Source organism: Melanerpes formicivorus, unplaced genomic scaffold (assembly GCF_026170545.1).
Source record: "Melanerpes formicivorus ecotype bairdi unplaced genomic scaffold, bMelFor1.0.p_v2 SCAF_80, whole genome shotgun sequence".
Classification (NCBI taxonomy): domain Eukaryota; kingdom Metazoa; phylum Chordata; class Aves; order Piciformes; family Picidae; genus Melanerpes; species Melanerpes formicivorus.
Window position 1 is genome coordinate 568826 of NW_027142432.1, and position 18421 is coordinate 587246.

At 52.7% G+C, this 18421-nt stretch overlaps 1 protein-coding gene across 1 annotated transcript; it reads left to right on the top strand.

Moving 5' to 3' along the window:
* The first annotated feature begins 2588 nt into the window (after positions 1-2588).
* On the top strand, positions 2589-10825 carry LOC137454374 (olfactory receptor 14A16-like). The gene is made up of 2 exons (XM_068164421.1): positions 2589-2627; positions 9890-10825. The coding sequence occupies exon 2, from the start codon at positions 9893-9895 to the stop codon at positions 10823-10825; it is 933 nt and encodes a 310-aa protein (XP_068020522.1). The 5' UTR covers positions 2589-2627; positions 9890-9892.
* The last annotated feature ends 7596 nt before the right edge of the window (positions 10826-18421 follow it).

The following is an 18421-nucleotide window of genomic DNA, read 5'->3' on the forward strand; positions in this document are numbered from 1 at the left end:
TGTTGGCTTTCCACTCTGGGGCTGGAACAGGTTGAAGAGCTGAGAAGAGGTTAAGCTGCCTGTTCCCCCCAAAAACAGAAGTGAGGGAAAATAAACACACACCTGAATCAAAAAAACGTCTGGGTTTAGATAAGGACTTCAGACAACATCAACAGAGCTGAATCCAAAGGAGATCCCATAATGCACACTGACCTGAGGCTGTTTTCAGAAAGAAACACAGCAGTGAGCAGCAGCAGCCAGGAGTTAAATCCCTTCAGACCTCCCCCTCAGCAAAGAGCCAGCACCTGAGAGCCAGAACCCAACAGCAGCAACTAGAACAGGAAGCCTCTCATGTTGCAATCTGAACTTCAAGCCCTGTAGTCCTTTGCTCCAGCCAGCACTGTCCCTGTGAAGGTGGCATGAGGCAGGATGGAGTAATGGCAGCAAATTTCCAGCTTAACCTTTGATATTCCCAAGCCCTCATTCTGTGCCACCTGCACCATGCCCAGCAGCAATCAGCAGCACACCTCAGGCACTGTCCATGCTCACTCCACAGGAGGTTGCTTTGCAGTACCCAGAGGGCTGCTCACTGCAGGTGCTCTGCAGCTCCACTCTGTTCCAGCACAGTCTGGATCAGTCCATGCCCAGTCCAAATGCTGCAAATGCTGGGGCTGTGTTTCCACCTCTGGGGCAGACTGAGTCCAGTGACTCCTTCCATGCCTCCAAGTGAAAGCAAACTGTGGCTTGCATCCCAGTACTCAGCTTCCAACACATCCAGGTGTGGGGATCCTCCTGTCACACCAGAAACACAGATGGGTTCCACCCCTCATAGTTTGATGGTGTCAGAGCACTCTGGGCACCTGTATCTATTAAAGCTTTATTCTCTCATGGGTTCAACTTGCCAGGCCATTGGTTCTGTACAGTCCAACAAACCAATTTGTCTCTCCCTTCCATCTGCTTGGAGGCAGAGCCCCTCTAATTCTGTCTTGGGTCCCTTGCATCTTGTGAAGATGCTTTGGGAGTCCCTTCAGGAGGACCAGAAGCAGTTTCAGCTTCCCTGCTCTTCTTAGGCCATTTCCCACTGGAAACTGAGGCAGCATCTCTAGGGGGACAATTCCCCTGTAAGTCACAGACTCCTGCAGCCAGGACTGGATTGGCTTTTCCCTTCCACTTCCTCATGTCCTCCCCATGGTCACACAAGTAAAGCAGAGGGTGTGCTGTGCTGTGTGCCTCCCAGATTCTCTCCCTTGGACAGGGGAGCAGCTGCTCCTCATGGCTGAAACACAGGACTGTACAGGTGGGGAATAAAAGCTTCTTCTGGAGCTGATGGAACCTTCTGGGACAGTTCCCTCACAGCTGAGACACAGGCCTGGACAGAGGAGCAGAGATTTCCTTTGCCTTGCTGGGGCCTGCTGCTTGTTTCATCCACTGTTTGTCCTTGGTCATCTTCCAAAACCAGAGACAAGAACCAAGCCAGCAGCCTTGGCTCTTTCTCTTGTTCCCATGGGGACCCTGATCCCTCCTGGTCCTTTGCAGGATCAGCTGCTTTCCTTGTAGGCTTCTTTTTCCCTACAGGAGTGTTGCAGATGTGCCCTGGGGAATGAGCAGCAAGGATATCAATGAATAGATGCATTGGTAGTCTATTGATATACAAACTATGCAGCAGGGGGCTTAGTTTCCATTCACAGGCAGCAGTATTGGGTTGGTGGAACCACCTCTGCAGAACGTTTGTGCCTGGGCACTTCAGAGGAACCAAATGAGTTATAGAATTTAGAGTTGAAACTGATTGGAAAAGCAGTGGGGGAGGGGTTGGTCGGTGACCGGCAAACCCTCAACCCAGGACAGTTTCAGCACTACCTGAACCCAAATTCTATAAAGCAAAGGTTTGGCTTCCTCACGAGCTGAGAACCTCATGAAATCTTTCCTTGGTGATGTGTTTAGAGTCCTGACAGCGCGGCACGGCTGTGCCCTCATGAGGAACTAGAGAACGGCGCTGACTGCGTGGCTGTGCCGCGGGGTTGCTGCTTCTCCCAGAGCACAAAGGTCCTGGAGCCTCCCAGGGGAAGCTTCAGAGGCTTTTGCCGCTGGCTCCACGAAGCGCAGCACCTGGCAAAGGTTCCCCGCTCTGGGGGCTGTAGCGCTTCAGGACCGGTGGTGCACAGGGGCTGCCATGGTTTCCTCCCGTGGCGATGGCTCATGCGGCAGTTGACCCCACGCTGCACGGCACTGCCCCCAGCTGGGCAACAGTGGCAATGTGCAGCGAGGCCTTCTGGAGCTGCTTCAAGTCCCGGGCGAGGCGGACCGTAGCGGCACAGAGACGCACGCAGGCATAGGCACGGACACCAGCGTGGGGGGCACTTGTTTACCAAACAACTCCTATTTACCATTTGCCCCAAAGAATACTGCTCCAGTCAGCATCCACTGCTAACACAATAATTAACCAATCAACTGAGACTTTGCCAAATGAGCATAAGCACACGCTGTAAACAGGGCAAACAAACATGTAGCCTGGGCCTTGTTTACCACAGGGGTGGAAACATGCCCAGGCAGATTGTTTACCTGGACTCAGTGCTGCCAAGGTCCCGCCCTCCCTCAACTCCAGAAAGGATGGGGGACAAAGGGGGTTTGAGTCACACACACAGAAGCATGTTCTGGTAATATTTGGGGCACAATCCTGGTCATAAGCACCATTCACTATGAGGGGCAGCTGATCCTGGCACAGGCTGCTTCTCTGACACAGCTGCCGTGCCTGTGGCACTGTCTGTAGGTCCAGAGACCTTCTCTTGCCCCTGAGCCCTCTGCACAGAGATGAGAAGGGCTCGAGAGGCATGGGCCAGGCCCGAACACATTGCAGTGATTTCTGTCTCTCAGGAACTCCCAGGCTGACAACAGACTTTTCCCAAACCTTTCCCCAGCTGGGGAGGATTTTGCACTTGCTCAGGGGTGAAATTTCAAAGTATTAGAGGTGACCACCAGCCTAAGAATTTGCCCCTTCCCTCCCCCACCCCCTGCCACTCCTCAGTATCCAGCATCTGGGCAGATCTCACAGTGGTTTCCTTGGGAGTGTCCTGTATTGCACTGGATGAAATCAGAGTAAGCTGCCCGGCAGTGGGCAGCACAGCTCTGAGTCACTGTCCTAAGCTAACACTCATCACCATCAGCAGCACAAACAGGACTACAGCTCATCAGCCCCCTGAAAGCAAATCCATCAACAAAGTGAACACACCACAGGTAAGATAACTTCTGTCAAACTCTGTTGACAAGCCTCAAGCCTTAATTGAATCCTCTTCTCTCTTTTTGTTACTTCAATCTTTTTGTCTCCTGCCAAAATCTGTCCTCATTAAGGCAGCTGCTTTCCTGCTCCACGCTGCACTGCAGAATAGGAATGTACTGGGTTCAGCTGAACCAGCAGCTTAAGCTCACTGCCTCCCCCAACACAGAACTGAGGGGGGAAGAACACCACACAAAACCTCTTTGTGTTGATACAGAAACAAATGAGAGAAGAGTTTCCTGAGCAAATCAGATCATCAGAATACAAAAGTACAGTGACCTCAGCCTGTCCCTCCCTGTCCCACTGCCATCCCAGCAGAGCAACCAACATCCAAAAAGCCCCAGAACCCAGAAGCAGCAACTGGAACAGGGAGCCTCCCATGCTGCAACCTGAACTTCAAACCCCATCATCCTTTGTTCCAGCCAGCACTTTCATTTCTGAGGCTGGCATGGCTGCAGCATGGTCTGGATAACAGCAGCAGAGTCAACTCAACCCATGACAATCAGGAGCCCCTCCAAGCAAAATGGAAAGGAGCCTCTCAGCTTCTGTGAACAACTTACACTGCTTTGAAGGCAGCTGGACTTGCCACATGGATGCATCATCTGAGAGCCAAGAAGAGCCCAAAGGGGGCAGTGGAAGGTGACTTCAGAAGGATCCTTGAAGATGAAGCTCAGACAGACTTCATGATTTGTAGTTGGAACCTTGGTATTTCCTACTGGGATCTCCTTTGGATTCAGAGCCCTGTGACAGTTCACAGGTGACAGGATGTTAGGGGTTGGGAGTGACCTCTGGAGATCCCTGAGTCCCCCTGCCAGAACAGGACCATTGAATCCAGTGCAGGTCTCACAGGAACACATCCAGACAGGGCTGGCAAGTCTCCAGAGAAGGAGACTCCACAACCTCTCTGGGCAGCCTGTTCCAGGGCTCTGTCACCCATACATTAAAGAAGTTCTTCCTCCTGTTGAAGTGGAACTTCCTGTGCTGCAGTTTCCATCCATTGTCCCTTGTCCTATCCCAGGGCACAAGTGAGCAGAGGCTGTCCCTGCCACTTGCTTCCTGACCCCCAGCCCTCAGATATTGATAAACATTGATCAGATGACCTCTCAGTCATCTCCTCTCCGGACCAAACAGCCCCAGGCCTCTCAGCCTCTCCTCATCAGGCAGTGCTGCAGTCCCTTCAGCATCCTCACAGCCTCTGCAGCAGATCCCTGTCCCTCTTGAACTGGGGAGCCCAAAACTGGATGCAATATTCCAGGATGAGCCTCACCAGGGCAGAGTAGAGGGGGAGGAGAACCTCCCTAGATCTGCTGACCACACTCTTCCAAATGCACCCCAGCATCCCATTGGCCTTCTTGGCCACCAGGGCACATTGCTGTCCCATGCAGAACTTGCTGTCCACCAGAACTCCCAGGCCCTCCATGGGGTTGCTCTCTAACTATTTGTTCCCTTGAGTGCTGTAGGGTTCACATTGCTCTGGACATTGCATGGTGGAGATCACCCCTAGTGAATCTGAGGCTCCCCAGAAATTGCCAGTGGGTTCCTCTTAATCACATGGATCCTGTCCCAGCAGGCACTAGTGCAGGGGAAGTAACAGCAGACTGATGAGAAGGAGAAAGGGAACTGAAAATCTCATCACCTGAATCTAGAAAGAAAGCCCTTGGTAGCAAATGTCCATTCTGGATGGACACAGAACACAACACAGAGAGCTGATGAGAGCAACTGCTGGGGGTGCAGCAACTGCCCTGAGAACCCTAAGGAAGGGCTGGAGGGGGGAGGGCATTCACTGGAATTCCAGTACCTGATAATACCTCTTGGACATGCTGAGAATCACAGAATTGTCAGGGTTGGAAGGGACCTCAAGGATCACCCAGCTCCAACCCACCTGCCATGGGCAGGGACACCTCACACCAGAGCAGGTTGCTCACAGCCACATCCAGCCTGGCCACATCCTTAAAATCTGCCAGGGTTAAGACTTCCACCACCTGCCTGGGCAACCTGTGCCAGTGTCTCTCCACCCTCATGGTGAAGAACTTCTTCCTAACATGCAATCTGAATCTCCCCACTTCTAGTTTTGCTCCATTCTCTCCCAGTCCTGTCCCTACCCAACACCCTAAGAAGTCCCTCCCCAGCCTTCTTGTAGCCTCTTTCAGATATTGGAAGGCCAAAAGAAGGACTCCATGGAACCTTATCTTCTCCAGACTGAACAGCCCCAACTCCCTCAGTCTGTCCTCAGAGCAGAGCAGCTCCAGCCCTCTGCTCATGCTCATGGCCCTTCTCTGGACACCTTCCTGCACCTCCAGATCCTTCTTGTAATAGATGCTCCAGAACTGGACACAGAGCTCCAGGTGTGGTCTCACCAGGATCGAGCAGGGGCTGAGAATCACCTCCCTGGCCCTGCTGGTCACATTTCTCTTGATGCAGCCCAGGATACAATTGGCTCTCTGAGCTGCAAGTGCACACTGGTGGCTTCTGTTGAGCTTGTGGATGAACACTTCCCTTAAGGATAATCCAGAATTAGAAGCACAGGATGGGGATGGAAGAGGCTCCTGATCCAAAAAAGAGATATTCCAAATGTGTCCAGAGATGCAACCTAACTGATTAGCAAACATTGACTGCCTGAAGTCAAGGCACCTCTGTGGGAAAAACACTCAGGGTGTGCATCCATCCAGGCTGTCAACATCCAATAATAAGGAACAAACGCACAGGGTGGGCAGCACCAGGAGGAAAGGGAAAGTCTTGATGATGTGGTAGTAAAGGCAGGAAAAGATTACCCCTCAGCTGGTCAGGAATCTGTGCCCCTGGGGCAGTGCTCCCAAATACAACTGTGGCTGATCAGTGAGAGGCTCCAAGTTGGGTCCAAGGAGATGTGAAATGGCACAAATGAAACAATGCTGCAAAGGAAAGGGCCTCTGCTTGGCACAGCTTTGCCTGATGGTTTCTGCCTTGCTCAGCAGAAAGTGAAGACGAAAAGGCCATGGTGAAGACCTCTGCTCTCCCAGTCCTCTGGAATAGGACTGCAGGTGCAGGATCAGCTTCCCAGGGAGGAGTGAAACAGGTTGCAGAAATAGCTGCTCAGGAGGGAATGGCTCCAGGCATGGTCTTTGCCTCAGAAGGAGGAATGGGCACAGCACTGAACACAAGCTGTTGTGTTTCCATGGATCAGAGAGGAAGGACATCCATAGACATGGGTGAGAAATGGGAACAAAGCAGGATTGAGCAGGAAGGAGGAGCCAGCACAAGTTCTGCACCATGAGGGTAGTGGAACACTGGAACAGGTTGCCCAGGGAGGGGGTTGGGGTGCCTATCCCAGGAGATATTCAAGGTGAGGCTTGACAGGGCTCTGGGCAACCTGATCTAGTTGAGGATGTCCCTGGGAAGGTTGGACAAGATAACCTTTGGAGGTCCCTTCCAGCCCAGCCCATTCTATGATCAGTGAGATATGGGAAGCAAGCAGATGCTGCATGAAGTGCAAAAGGCAGACACCACCTGGGGCTTCTCAGAGCTCTGGGCCTGGCTATGGTTGTGGATTCCTGCCTTGGGCTTCAGACTCAAGAAGTTGGTTGGAGCACTAATCCTGAGCTTGTTCTCCTTTGTTTGCATGGCTGTTAGAGTGCAGGGCATGTGTGAGTGCTGGTCTGCTTGAGGGAGCAGAACAGGGGACAGCAAGGACCTCTCTGGGAAGAGCTGGGGCAAATGTTGCCTTCAAGAGCAGGCCCTGAGCCTCTGTATTCTCCTAAGCTCCCATTTCAAGGACCAGGCCTAAAGCTTGTCTGCATTTCATAGAGCAATACTGAGCAAGACTTTCCTGAGGTTCTTCTCCCTATTCCAAATGCCCTGGGATGGAACAAACCCTGCACACAGGGAAGAAGGCCAACTTCAGATGGGTTGTGGCAGGAGAAAAGTGGCCAGACACAGGAATTGTCCTCCCCCAGACTCAACACTGCTGTGGCCACATCTGGATTCCTGGTATCTGGGTGCAGAGTTCAGAAGTCCGAAGGGGAAGCCAGGAACTGGGGAGGCTGCAGAGGAGACTTTCCAGGATGCGGATTGACATCTCTGTGGAGAGGCTGAGGGACCTGGGCTGCTTCAGCCTGCTGAATGGAGGCTCAGGGCACTGCCATAGCAGTGTGCACATGGTTGAAGGGTGGTTTCAGAGAGGATGGAGCTCTTCTGGAGAGTGGAAAGGGACCAAAACCTTCAGAAAGTGCAGTTTGGAAGGTTCAGAGTGGAGAGGAGGCCAAAGAAATGTCCCTTCAAGGGCAGAGCTGCTATGCATGAGGCCATCCAGAGATGTCAGAAAATGGCAGGGAGAGCTGAGACAGCTCAGGGAAGGGATGGAATTGGCAGGGGGAGAACTGGGAGGGAAAGCAGGATTGGTGTCAGCAGCCTGAAGGGAAAGAGCTAAAGGCATGGGACAGTGTAGGAGAGGCTGCAGTAGGGATGGCCAAGGGCTCTGGCAAGGCTGAGAGGCCTTGGTCTTTGTCCTTGGTCTTTGTGCCCTTGGCTCTGGCAGTTGCCTCTAACACCAAGGCCTGTGAGGAGAAACTTGGCTTTGAGGCTTTGAGGTGGTTCTATTGGAAGGGCAGTGGTCAGGGCTTGGCCTTTCTGCTTCCTAGACCAAAGGCAAGTTTTTCTTCCCTCTACTTTGCCTTTGTCTCCCTGCAATGCTGGCTTCTAACAAGCTGCTCTAACGAGTCCCTGGGGAGCCTTTGGCAGTAACGAGTCTCAGTGAGGCCAATCAGTGCTTCAAGGTACTTTGGAGTTTTCTTCTGACTTGGACTTCTTGAGAGGCTTCTTGGCAGCAGCTTGACAGAGTCTCCTGGCAGTACCTAAGGATGATGTAATCAGCCCCAAATACTCCATGGGGCTCATTAAATTCTGCTGAACCTCTAATTATTGCCAAAGTTTTTGCAGCTAATTGGAGAGGTTTTTATTGCAAAAGCATCTGATAAAAATTAATTCATGGGGTGAATCAGAGCCGAGAGCCACAGGTGAGGGACAGAATATACCTTGCCAGGGGCTGGGGGTCAGGGCTTGGCCCTTTGGATCAATGAATCCCCTCCAGGTTTCCTCAGCAGCAGAGCCACCTTGAGCTGCTTGTCCTGACCTGTGAGCACTGCCTCAGTTCTCTGCTCTCACCACAGCCTGGAGATGCTTCAGTGCCTCCAATGATGCTTCTCTTGCATCCACTGTCTCCTTCTGCTCTAACCAGACCCTGGGGACCCTTTCCCAGTATGCTTCACTGGGACCCATTAAGAGTAGAAGAAACTTCAGAGTTTGAAACCAATTTTGACTTCTGGAGAGGTTTCATCAGCTTCTCAGTCTCTGAGGTTCATGGAATTGACACCAAAGCCACCAGAGGGCTCCTTTAAATGCCTTGGGCTGGTCTGTTGCTGCTGACCTGGGATGGGCTTCTGGGCTGGAAGTAGCTGCTGGCAAGTAGGCAGTGCTGCAAGAGACAGCTCTGGCCAGGAGCAGCTTCTCTGCACAGCACAGCAGGGCTGAGGGCACTGCCAGAGGATCTCAGGGAGATGAGGAAGGCAGAGAGAGCTTCAAGGTGGCCAGGACTGGGAGGATGCTGAGAGCTCCCTAGAGGAGAAGTCAATGCACTCACTGTCATGATGAGGCTGTGGGTACAGGACATTGCAGCTGTAGCTCCTGGAGGCATCTCCATCTCAGCTTAAGGCTCCTGGAGAGTGCACACAGAAGGATGACCAAAGCCCTTCAGTTCCATCCTGTGAGCAGCAGTGAGCTGAGCTGGGTAAGGAGAAGGCTTCACCCCCAGCCCCTCTGCCTTTCTCTCTTCCCTTCACTGTCTCTGCAGCACTGCTTCTCCACCTTTCCATGTGAGGCTGTTTAATCCAGAGGGTCCAAACCTGTAGGTGGACACAGAAAATAGTATATTTCATACTCATAGTATCCTGCACCCTGTAAATCCATCTGCAATGTCCTCCTCTTCCTCTTCCCTCTCTGCTCCTGTGGGAGATGCTCTCTATCAGGTAATGCTAGGGAGTATCTCAAGGCTTCTTAGGCCTGGCTAGGCCTCATGCAAGGAGGAGAAGGGGGCGGGGAAGGGGGGCAGTCTCAGACCTGGCCAGCCTGAGACTAGCCTAACAGTAGTGGGGGGGAAGAAAGAGCCCTAGGGGTTTTGGGTACACCCTCAGGTGGAGAGAAAGGAGGTGTTGGGAGGCTTATGGGTGTGCTCTAGGCGACTCTGTATGCTTTGGGATTCTTTTGTCACTCTGTTTTGTAGCCTCTCTACAACACTTCCTGCTTTCCATTTAAACTTTCCATTACTTCTGCAATCCATTTGTGTGATGAGTGTAATTTTTTTGCCCCTTTCAGGGGGTAAGAGACAATCTACCTGGCCTCAAACCAGGACACCATGCCACTCTTGTTCTCTGGGATTGGGCTGTTGGTCACTTTCTGTTCTGACACCAGAGGAATATTCATGGCAGTTCTGGGACCCTGCTGCATATGAAGCTGTGATGAACTCTGCCATGGGTTGGTAGTGATGTGACTCATCTGATCCATTCCTCATGCGGCTCAGGGACAGGGCTTACAATGAGCCTGAGAGAAGTGTGCCTTAACTCATCACTGTCTCTCCCTCCTTGGACAGGTCTCCATGGCCAGAGGCAGCAGATGGCCAACAGCAGCTCCATCACCCACTTCCTCCTCCTGCCATTCCCAGGCACAAGGCAGCTGCAGCTCCTGCACTTCTGCCTCTTCCTGGCCATCTACCTGGCTGCCCTGATGGGCAATGGCCTCATCATCACCACCATAGCCTGGGACCACCACCTCCACACCCCCATGTACTTCTTCCTCCTCAACCTCGCCCTTACTGACCTGGGTGTCATCTCTACCACAGTCCCCAAATCCATGGCAAATTCCCTGTGGGACACCAGGGACATCTCCTATGCAGGATGTGTTCTCCAGGTCTTCTTTTTCATGTTCCTAATTGATACAGAGTATTTTCTCCTCACCACCATGTCCTATGATCGCTATGTTGCCATCTGCAGACCCCTGCACTATGAGACCCTCCTGGGCAGCAGAGTTTGTCTCCACATGGCAGCAGCTGTCTGGGCTTGTGGGGCTCTCAATGCTCTGCTGCACACAGCCAATACATTTTCCCTGCCCCTCTGCCAGGGAAATGCTCTGCACCAATTCTTCTGTGAAATCCCCCAGATCCTCAAGCTCTCCTGCTCCACATCCTACCTCAGGGAACTTTGGCTTCTTGTGGCCAGTGCCTGTTTAGTCTTTGTCTGTTTTGTGTTCATTGTGGTGTCCTATGTGCAGCTCTTCAGGGTAGTGCTGAGGACCCCCTCTCAGCAGGGACGCCACAAAGCCTTTGCCACCTGCCTCCCTCACCTGGCTGTGGTCTCCCTCTTTATCAGCACTGCCATCTTTGCCTACTTGAAGCCTTCCTCCATCTCTTCCCCATCCATGGACCTGGTGGTGTCAGTTCTGTACTCAGTGGTGCCTCCAGCAGTGAACCCTCTCATCTACAGCCTGAGGAACCAGGATCTCAAGGCTGCCCTGGGCCAACTTATCACTGGATGGTTTCAGAAGCAATAAACTCTTTGTCTTCTCCTGCAGAGCAGTTCTGATGTCACTCAGTGCAGTCCCAGCCTGGCTGCTTGAGTTCTGGCTGCTGCTGGTGCTATTCCCCTTATGAGAATGTTGTTCCCACACAAATGTCTTTCTTCAGACCATTTCTGGTTCAGTGTTTTCCTGTCTGCTGTGACCCAGACACTGCAGACATCAGGAGCTGTGCTCCCTGTGTGTTCAACACAATAAGGGACCCTGCAAGGAGTTGTTTCTCCGAGTTCCATCCTCCAAGGTTTCTGTGGAGCTGCATGGCAGTGCCTGTGTGCAGAAGTGGAGGGGCAGAGTCCCAGCACAGCAGCAGTGCCAGGGAGCCCCAGAGCTTGGGCTGTCCTCAGCTGCTCTTTCTGCCCTTCCACTCTCTCGTGCTGAGCCTCTGTGCTGGGGCAAGGCCTGAGTGCTCTGGCACTTGGGCACTATGCTGCTGTGTGGCAGTGCTGGGACTGCAGGCAGGGACAGGCCAGGGCTGCTTGTGGGATAGAGCTGGGCTCCAGAGCAGCACTGCCATCAGAACAGTAGGTCTCCTCATGCCTTCATACCCCAACCCTCTCCCATTAGAGACTGCACCTACTCAGAGTCGAATGTTTTTCTCCAGTCCATTTCTGATTCAGCTCTGGTCTGTCTGCTGTGACCCAGAAACTGCAGACGTGAGGAACACTGTTCCCTGTGTTTTTGACACTATCAAGGACCCTTCAAAGTTTGTTTCTCTGAGCATCTTCCTCAAAGCTTTCTCTGAAGCTGCAGGGCAGTTCCTGTGTGTAGAGGTAATGAGGCAGAGTCCCAACAGAGGTTGCTGGGCTTGTCCAGCCTGGGAAAAGGAAGATCTTGGGAGGAATGAGCAGCAGCAAGGCTCTGATCCTGGGAAGAATGTGTCAGGCTCTTGTCCATTGTTCAGGACGCTTGAACAATAGACAATGGTCTGAAACTGATGAGGTTCAGGCTACCCAGAGAGAGAAACTTTTCCAACATGAGGATAATCAGCCCCTGCAAGCTATTCTCCTGAGAGTGTGCAGGAGCTCTGCCCCAGGTAGTGACCACTACATGTTTGGCTGAAACCCTGAGGAATCTGCTGTGATGCTGGTTGGAGCTGGAGGTTGGTTGAGACACCTCCTGACGTCCCTTCCAGCCTGACTGCTGCTGTCCTCCCTTGCACTTCATAGCTTCCAATTAGGGAAAGCTCTTGGACCCTCCCTGATCACAGCACTCATTCACATCAAGTGCAGAGCTTTCTCACAGGGTATCCCAGCCAGCACTGACCACATCCTTTGCTTCACTCAAGATCTTCTCTGTTACTGTGGTAATATACTCTACAAAGAACCTCTGACCCTCCTGGCCTTGCACTTCTCGGGTTGTACCTTCTGATGGTATTGGTGAGGTTCCTGTGGTATTTACCCCCTTGGGTGGCAACTCCATGGAGCAGTTTTCATTCCATGCCTGTAGTGTCCTGCAATCCCCCACACTATTAACTTGTTTGGGGCACTGGCCCTCTAACCTTAAATGCTGTCATGCTGGGATTCCAGTCCACAGGGACCTGGACACGTGAGTGGATTTGGCCATCAAAGGCCTCCTGAAGTTTCACAAGGCCAAGGCAGGCAAAGTCTGCATGGGGGCAGAACAACCTCATGCCTGTGGACAGGCTGTGATGTGGCCAGCTGGGCAGTGTCCCTGGGAGTCATGATGGAAGCCACATGAGATGGTGAGGTTCCAACTTCTAAAAGAGCATGGAGAACCTGGAGAAGTGCAGAGAAATTCTCTCATGAAGGGCTTAGGGCTGCACAGCACAGGAGCTGTGTGGCAAGCTGGAGGCAGCTGGGTCCCTTTAACCTGGTGAAGGGCAGGCACAGGGCAGACTCAAGGCAGACAGCATCTGTCTGGAGAGGTGGTGAAGCCAGGCTCTTCTGAAATGGCAGATGGCCTGGCAGAGACAACAGCTACAAGGTGCTTGCTCCTAGGAGCTTTCCCCTGGGCTTTAAGCAAGTAGGTGTCTGCTCAGTTTTGTCTGTTTCATGTTCATTGTGGTGTCCTATGTGGAGATCTTCAGGGCAGTGCTGAGGATCCCCTCTCAGCAGGGAGGCCACAAAGCCTTTGCCACCTGCCTCCCTCACCTGGATCTGGTCTCCCTGTTTCTCAACACTACCTTCTTTGCCCACTTGAAGCCCTTCTCCATCATGCTTCCACCCCTGGACCTATTAGTGTCAGTTCTGTGAACTCAGTGGTGCCTCCAGCAGTGAACCCTCTCATCTACAGGCTGAGGAACCAGGAGCTCAAGGCTGCCCTGAGCCAACAGATTATTGGATGGTTTCAGAAGCAATAAACTCTTTGTCTTCTCCTGCAGAGCAGTTCTGATGTCACTCAGTGCAGGCCCAGCCTGGCTTCTGTACTTTCTGGTTGGGGAGTCCAGATTTTACTATTTGTATCTTCATCCTACACTTTCTAATTCACTCTCTTTCTTTCTGACCAGACGTTTGTGTAAGTAGACCTGTGCTCCTTGTTTGACCCAGGGCCATTGCAGCTCCTCTGAAGATGAAGCCAAACTGGGCAGAGGCCTTGAGGGACCTCATCTGCTTAACCCTGCCCTGAGCAGGATCATTGGACAAGAGGATGTGCAGGAGTCTCCTCCACACATGCAGCAGGACAGAGCCAGCAGCTTCTCCACTCAAACCCTTGGTAGGAAATCTTCCAGATGCATCTGGTGAAACTTTGATCTGCTCAGGCTCTGGCCACAAGGAGGCTGAGGGCTGTGTGTGCAATCCTGTGCTCAGTTATGTCTCAGGAACTCACCATTCAGTAGGAAGCCAAGGACTGGAAAGGGGGAGGTGAGGCCACTTCTGCCTCCTGAGAGGATTGGCCAACATCAGGAACACAGCTGGGAAAGGGACTGTGAGGTCAGTTGTGTCTGCAGGAGCTGATAGGACAGTCCTGGGCTCATGGCTGGAAGAGGGGCACAGTGATCTGGGAGATGCCCTCTGCCAAAGGGCCTGGGCTGACTGCAGGAAGGGGCTGATGGGTTGGTTGCTGTGTCTCTGCTGCCTGAGTACCTGATGGGACAGCAGCAGGCACAGGGCTTGGTGCTGTCGATGCAAGAAACTGCAAGGCCAGCAGCCTTGGGAGCTCCTAGTGAGGTAGAAAAGAGCAGGAGAGAGGAACACTGCCAGATGGTGCAGCCTGGCAGGTGCAGACTGGCCATGAGGAGCAAGAAACCTCTCTCAAAGGGCAGTGCTGTGGCCTGAGAAGTTCTCCAGAAGGAGTCTGGGATCAGCCCTTCTCTTTGTGTCCCAAGGAGCAGAGTGTGAGTGTGGGCAGGTGTCAGTGAAGGCATGGAAAGGCCAAGGTGGGGAAGTGAGATGAGTGTCTGCAGCCTGCAGGGCAGGAGAAGCAGCTGTGAGACAGTGCAGGACAAAGCTGTGGGAGAGCTGGCAAAGGGCAATGGCAGTGGTGGGAGTGATGAAGAGAAGCCAAGGCTGTGCCCTCTTGACTCTGGCTATTCTCTGCCCCCAAGGCCTGTGAGGAGATGTTGTCTTAGAGCACTGGGAGGGCCTCACTGCCTCTTTCCACAGCCCCAGGAAGGCTGGGGACTGTCAGGCCCTTGTCCTCCACTCAGCATCACAAATCCTACAGGGATCCTAAAGGAAGGCTGGAGAGGAACTTTTCATGAGAGTGTCTGGTGACAGGACAGGAGGGAAAGGTTTGAAGGTGAGGAAAAGGAGGTTTAGACTGGGTCTTAGGAAGAAAGTTCTTCAGTATGAAGGTTGTGGGACTCTAGAATAGGCTGCCCAGATAGGATGCCCTCTCCTGAGGATGTTGAAGGCCAGGCTGGATGAGGCCTTGAGCAGCTGAGTCTATTGGAGAGGCATCCCTGCCTATGGCAGGGAGGTTGGAGGAGAGGAGCTCTGAGGTCCCTTCCAACCTAGGCCATGCTATGCTGCTATGAAACCCACCCCCCACCCCCACTGCACCTGAAGAGCCTTGACCCACACATGTGGGACAGGATCTGCCTGCCCAGGGGCTGTGCTCAGGCCTTGGCCTTTGTGCTGCAGAAACCAGAGCCAGAGTTTGCTCTCCTGCACTTTGCCTTTGTCTGCTGCAATCACAGCCTCTCCTGAGCTGCTCTAACGAGTCCCTGTGGAGGCTTTGGCAGTAACAAGCCTCAGTGGGGCCAATCAATGCTTCAAGGTACTTTGTGTTTGGCTTCTTGCTTCTTGCACATTTTCTTCACTCTTCTCTCAGTACCTGAGGTTCATGGAATGATTCCCAAGTGCCCTGAGGAGCTCTTTGTGTCTTTGTTGTTGACTTCCAGATTTCCAAGTGCACCTCACAAAGCTCAGATTTTGATGGGAAACTATTTGATTGTTTCTCAGATGAGGGCAGAGGTGACAGCAGCATCCACCAAGCCAGAATGATGCAGGCTGTCTGCTCAGGAGGTCTGGACTGGGAGGAGAAGCTGTCCTTTGAGGGCTGACACTGAGTGGACAACTTTGCTCCTCACCCTCCCCAACCTCCCCATTGCTGTCCCTGCCCACCTGGGCCTTCCATCCCTGCTCCTTGCATCAGACTTCTCCACTGCTCTCTGCAGCTGGAGCTCACAGCACCATGGCACCAGCTGTCCTCTGCTCTCCTTAGACAACTGCCTGCACACAGCCACAGAAGAATTGTTGCTCTTTGGAAGCAGAGCAAAGCCAAGGCTGAGAAAATTCCCTCAGCAATCCAAGCCCTCTGGAACCATCTGCTCAGCACAAGCTGTCTTTCAGCAGCTTGCCTGTCCACAAGGCTGAGGCAAAGCCAACAAGTTCTGCCATGGCTGTGATTTCTCAGCCAGTCAAGAGTTCTTGAGAGTGAGGAGTGATGAAAAGGTTGGATCCTAGCAGCCCTTCCTCATGAAGCAATCCTGAATTCAAATCTATTCCTATGGCTGTGCCTGGAGAGAAGCACCAAGCACACAGACACAGGGACAGAGCTGGTTGCTTCTAGTGGAACATAGAGCCCCCCAACATGTTGATAGCAAAGGTGTCTCTCCAAAGACACAGAGAGGTGGAGAGGTAGCTGGCAGAGAGGCTGCTCTGGAGTTCAGTTTCCTTCTCCTGGAGCTCAGGGCAAACACTCACAAAGCTTCAACATTCTCAGAGGATGAGACCTGAGCCTGGAGCAGTCTGACTTGGTGCTGGCCCTTGGTGCAGGTTGTGCCTGAGAGATGTCTGAGTGGGGGAGATGCTGGACACAGCTGCTGTGATCCAGGAGAGGTCTGGGTTTAGGGTCACTGCTTTTAGAGGGGGAGATCATTGACTTCCATCAGGTATTTCTCTGATCTGGAGAACCTTGGATGCTGAATCATCCTGGGATCTTTTGCCACTTGCAATGACCCTGAAGTTTTTAACTTTCAGAGTTTTCTATCACCTCCCTGTTGGCTGTGATCCAAGCACAGATGCACTGAGCTGGCAGGAGGTGACCAACCTCCAAGCCATAAGGAGAGCAGTGCAAGGCTGGGAGAGCCCTGGTCAGGGCTGAGCCATTCCTTTCAGGTCAGTCCTCTCCTCTGAAGCCTTTGCTTCTCTCTGCCTGGGGTCATATCCTGCTCTTCTCTCCATCAGCCCTGCTCCTTTGAGCTGAGGAGGAGCAAAGTTTGCAGATCTGCTCCTTGGAACAGGCCAGAAGGTAAAGAGCCCAACTTTGGAACAGCAGCAAGATCCCAGGCTCCAGCTGACCCCTGAGCAACTTCCAACCCCCTCCATACCCTCCTCCCAAACCACACTTCACCACTTGTGGAGCTTTGAGAGTCATTGGTTGTGATGGGAATTTAGAAGTTCATCTGCCTGAGCCCCAGGTGATCAGGTATCAGTTGCATGGCCGGAGGGAGATGGTTGGGATGGCTTTGTCCTGGGGGTGCCAGCCCCATCAGCACTACAACCAGGGGACTCAGCACAGGAGTTAGGGCTCTGCTCCCTCCATTGCAAGAAGTGACACACAGTGTCCTTACTTCTCAGTCACTTGGTCCCGAAGGGTTTGCCCAGGAGCACAGGGGTGACCATTGCTCTCAGCAGCATGGCCTCCCAGAAGGACCTGGACAAGATCTTGGAGGAGAAGAATCACCTGAAGAATAATTTGGAAGAATCAAAGCTCAGCCTTGAGGAATAGTAGAAGTGGTTGATGAAGACATGGGTGAGGACAGGAAGGATGAAATATGTGAGGATTAGGAGGAGGAAGACAAGGTGATGATGTGGAAGAAGATTAGGATATGGAATAGGAGAAGAATGAACCAAAGGAGGAGGAAGATGAAGAGGTGGTAGATGGGAAACCCATATCAGTCCCTCTGTGCCACCCAAGCAGCCACATGAGTGCCCTAAGGGTGGGCAAAGCTTGCCACCCATCTTGGAGCTGGCGAAGCCCCACTGCCCCCAGCCCATGCCCAGCCCGCTGTCTACGGTGGCTACAGCAAGAGCTTCACCCTCAGCTCCAACCTCATCCGGCACTGCTGTGTCCACAGCCAGAAGCAGCTGCACCTCTGCTCTGCCTGAGGCAAGAGCTTCACCCAGATGGGCATCCTCAGCCAGCTCCGCTGCACCCACATCTGTGACAGCCCCCTCACCCGGACAGGCTGCAGCCAGCGCTTCATCCGCAGCTCCTCCCTCACCTGGCATATTCACCCCCATGCCGGTGGCCAGCGTGTCCCGGGGACACAGCAATACACCGACCCCGGCACTGCCAGGCCAAACGTGACCCCCCCTGGTGGGGGTCTTCTTGGATAGGCCTTTTACACCTTCTTTCCTCAGAAGCAAATGTGTCCCTGCCCTTCCCAGCCCCAGCCAGTGCTGAGGAGAGTAATGACAGTGCTGAGTCAGCACAGCCACTGCCACCAAGCAGCTGGGTTGGGATTTGGCTGCTTGTTCCTCAACACTTTGGGTTTCCTGGAGGTAAAAGAAAAACCTCATCCCAAGGATAATGCCTAATTAGAATGGAAACCCAAGCCCTAATAAAGTATTGTCTTTGGTTGGATTTTCTTTGACATTTCTTTCCCAAAAGGCCACTTTTGGGGGCGTTTCTTCCCCAGGGCCAGGGATGAAGCCATGTGCCCACTTCAGGGAGGTGTCCTTAAGGGGTCCTGGGAGGGTCTTGAAAGTGGAGTGAGGAACTCAAAGGCAGTGCCTCCCATAGCCATTCAGCAATATCCTTCAATAGCCTGCATGGACATGGAATGATGGCTCCAAAATGTAGCTGTGCTGAAAAGGTTAACCATGGTCCTCATCTAGGACTCAGTAACACACACATGTTAGAAGGATAAAATCTTATTTGATAGAGAAAGTCCTTCCATGTCTTGGTCTTTGCTGCCATCTCCTCTCCTTTTAACAACATTGCAGTCCCCATGTCTTCTTTCTTGTATTGTTCCTGTTGGTCCTCTGCCAATCCCACAGAACTGTCCTTCTCTTGCTAGTGAGGCCCAGGGGTGTGAGAACCCAGCCTGCTTTCCAGACTCAGCCTTATTTCTCTCTGTCTAGAGCTGCCATCTGCTGCTCTAGCTCCATTTGCTCTCCCAAGCTCCAGGTTTACTTTATTGATGTCAGAAAGCTAAGCTCT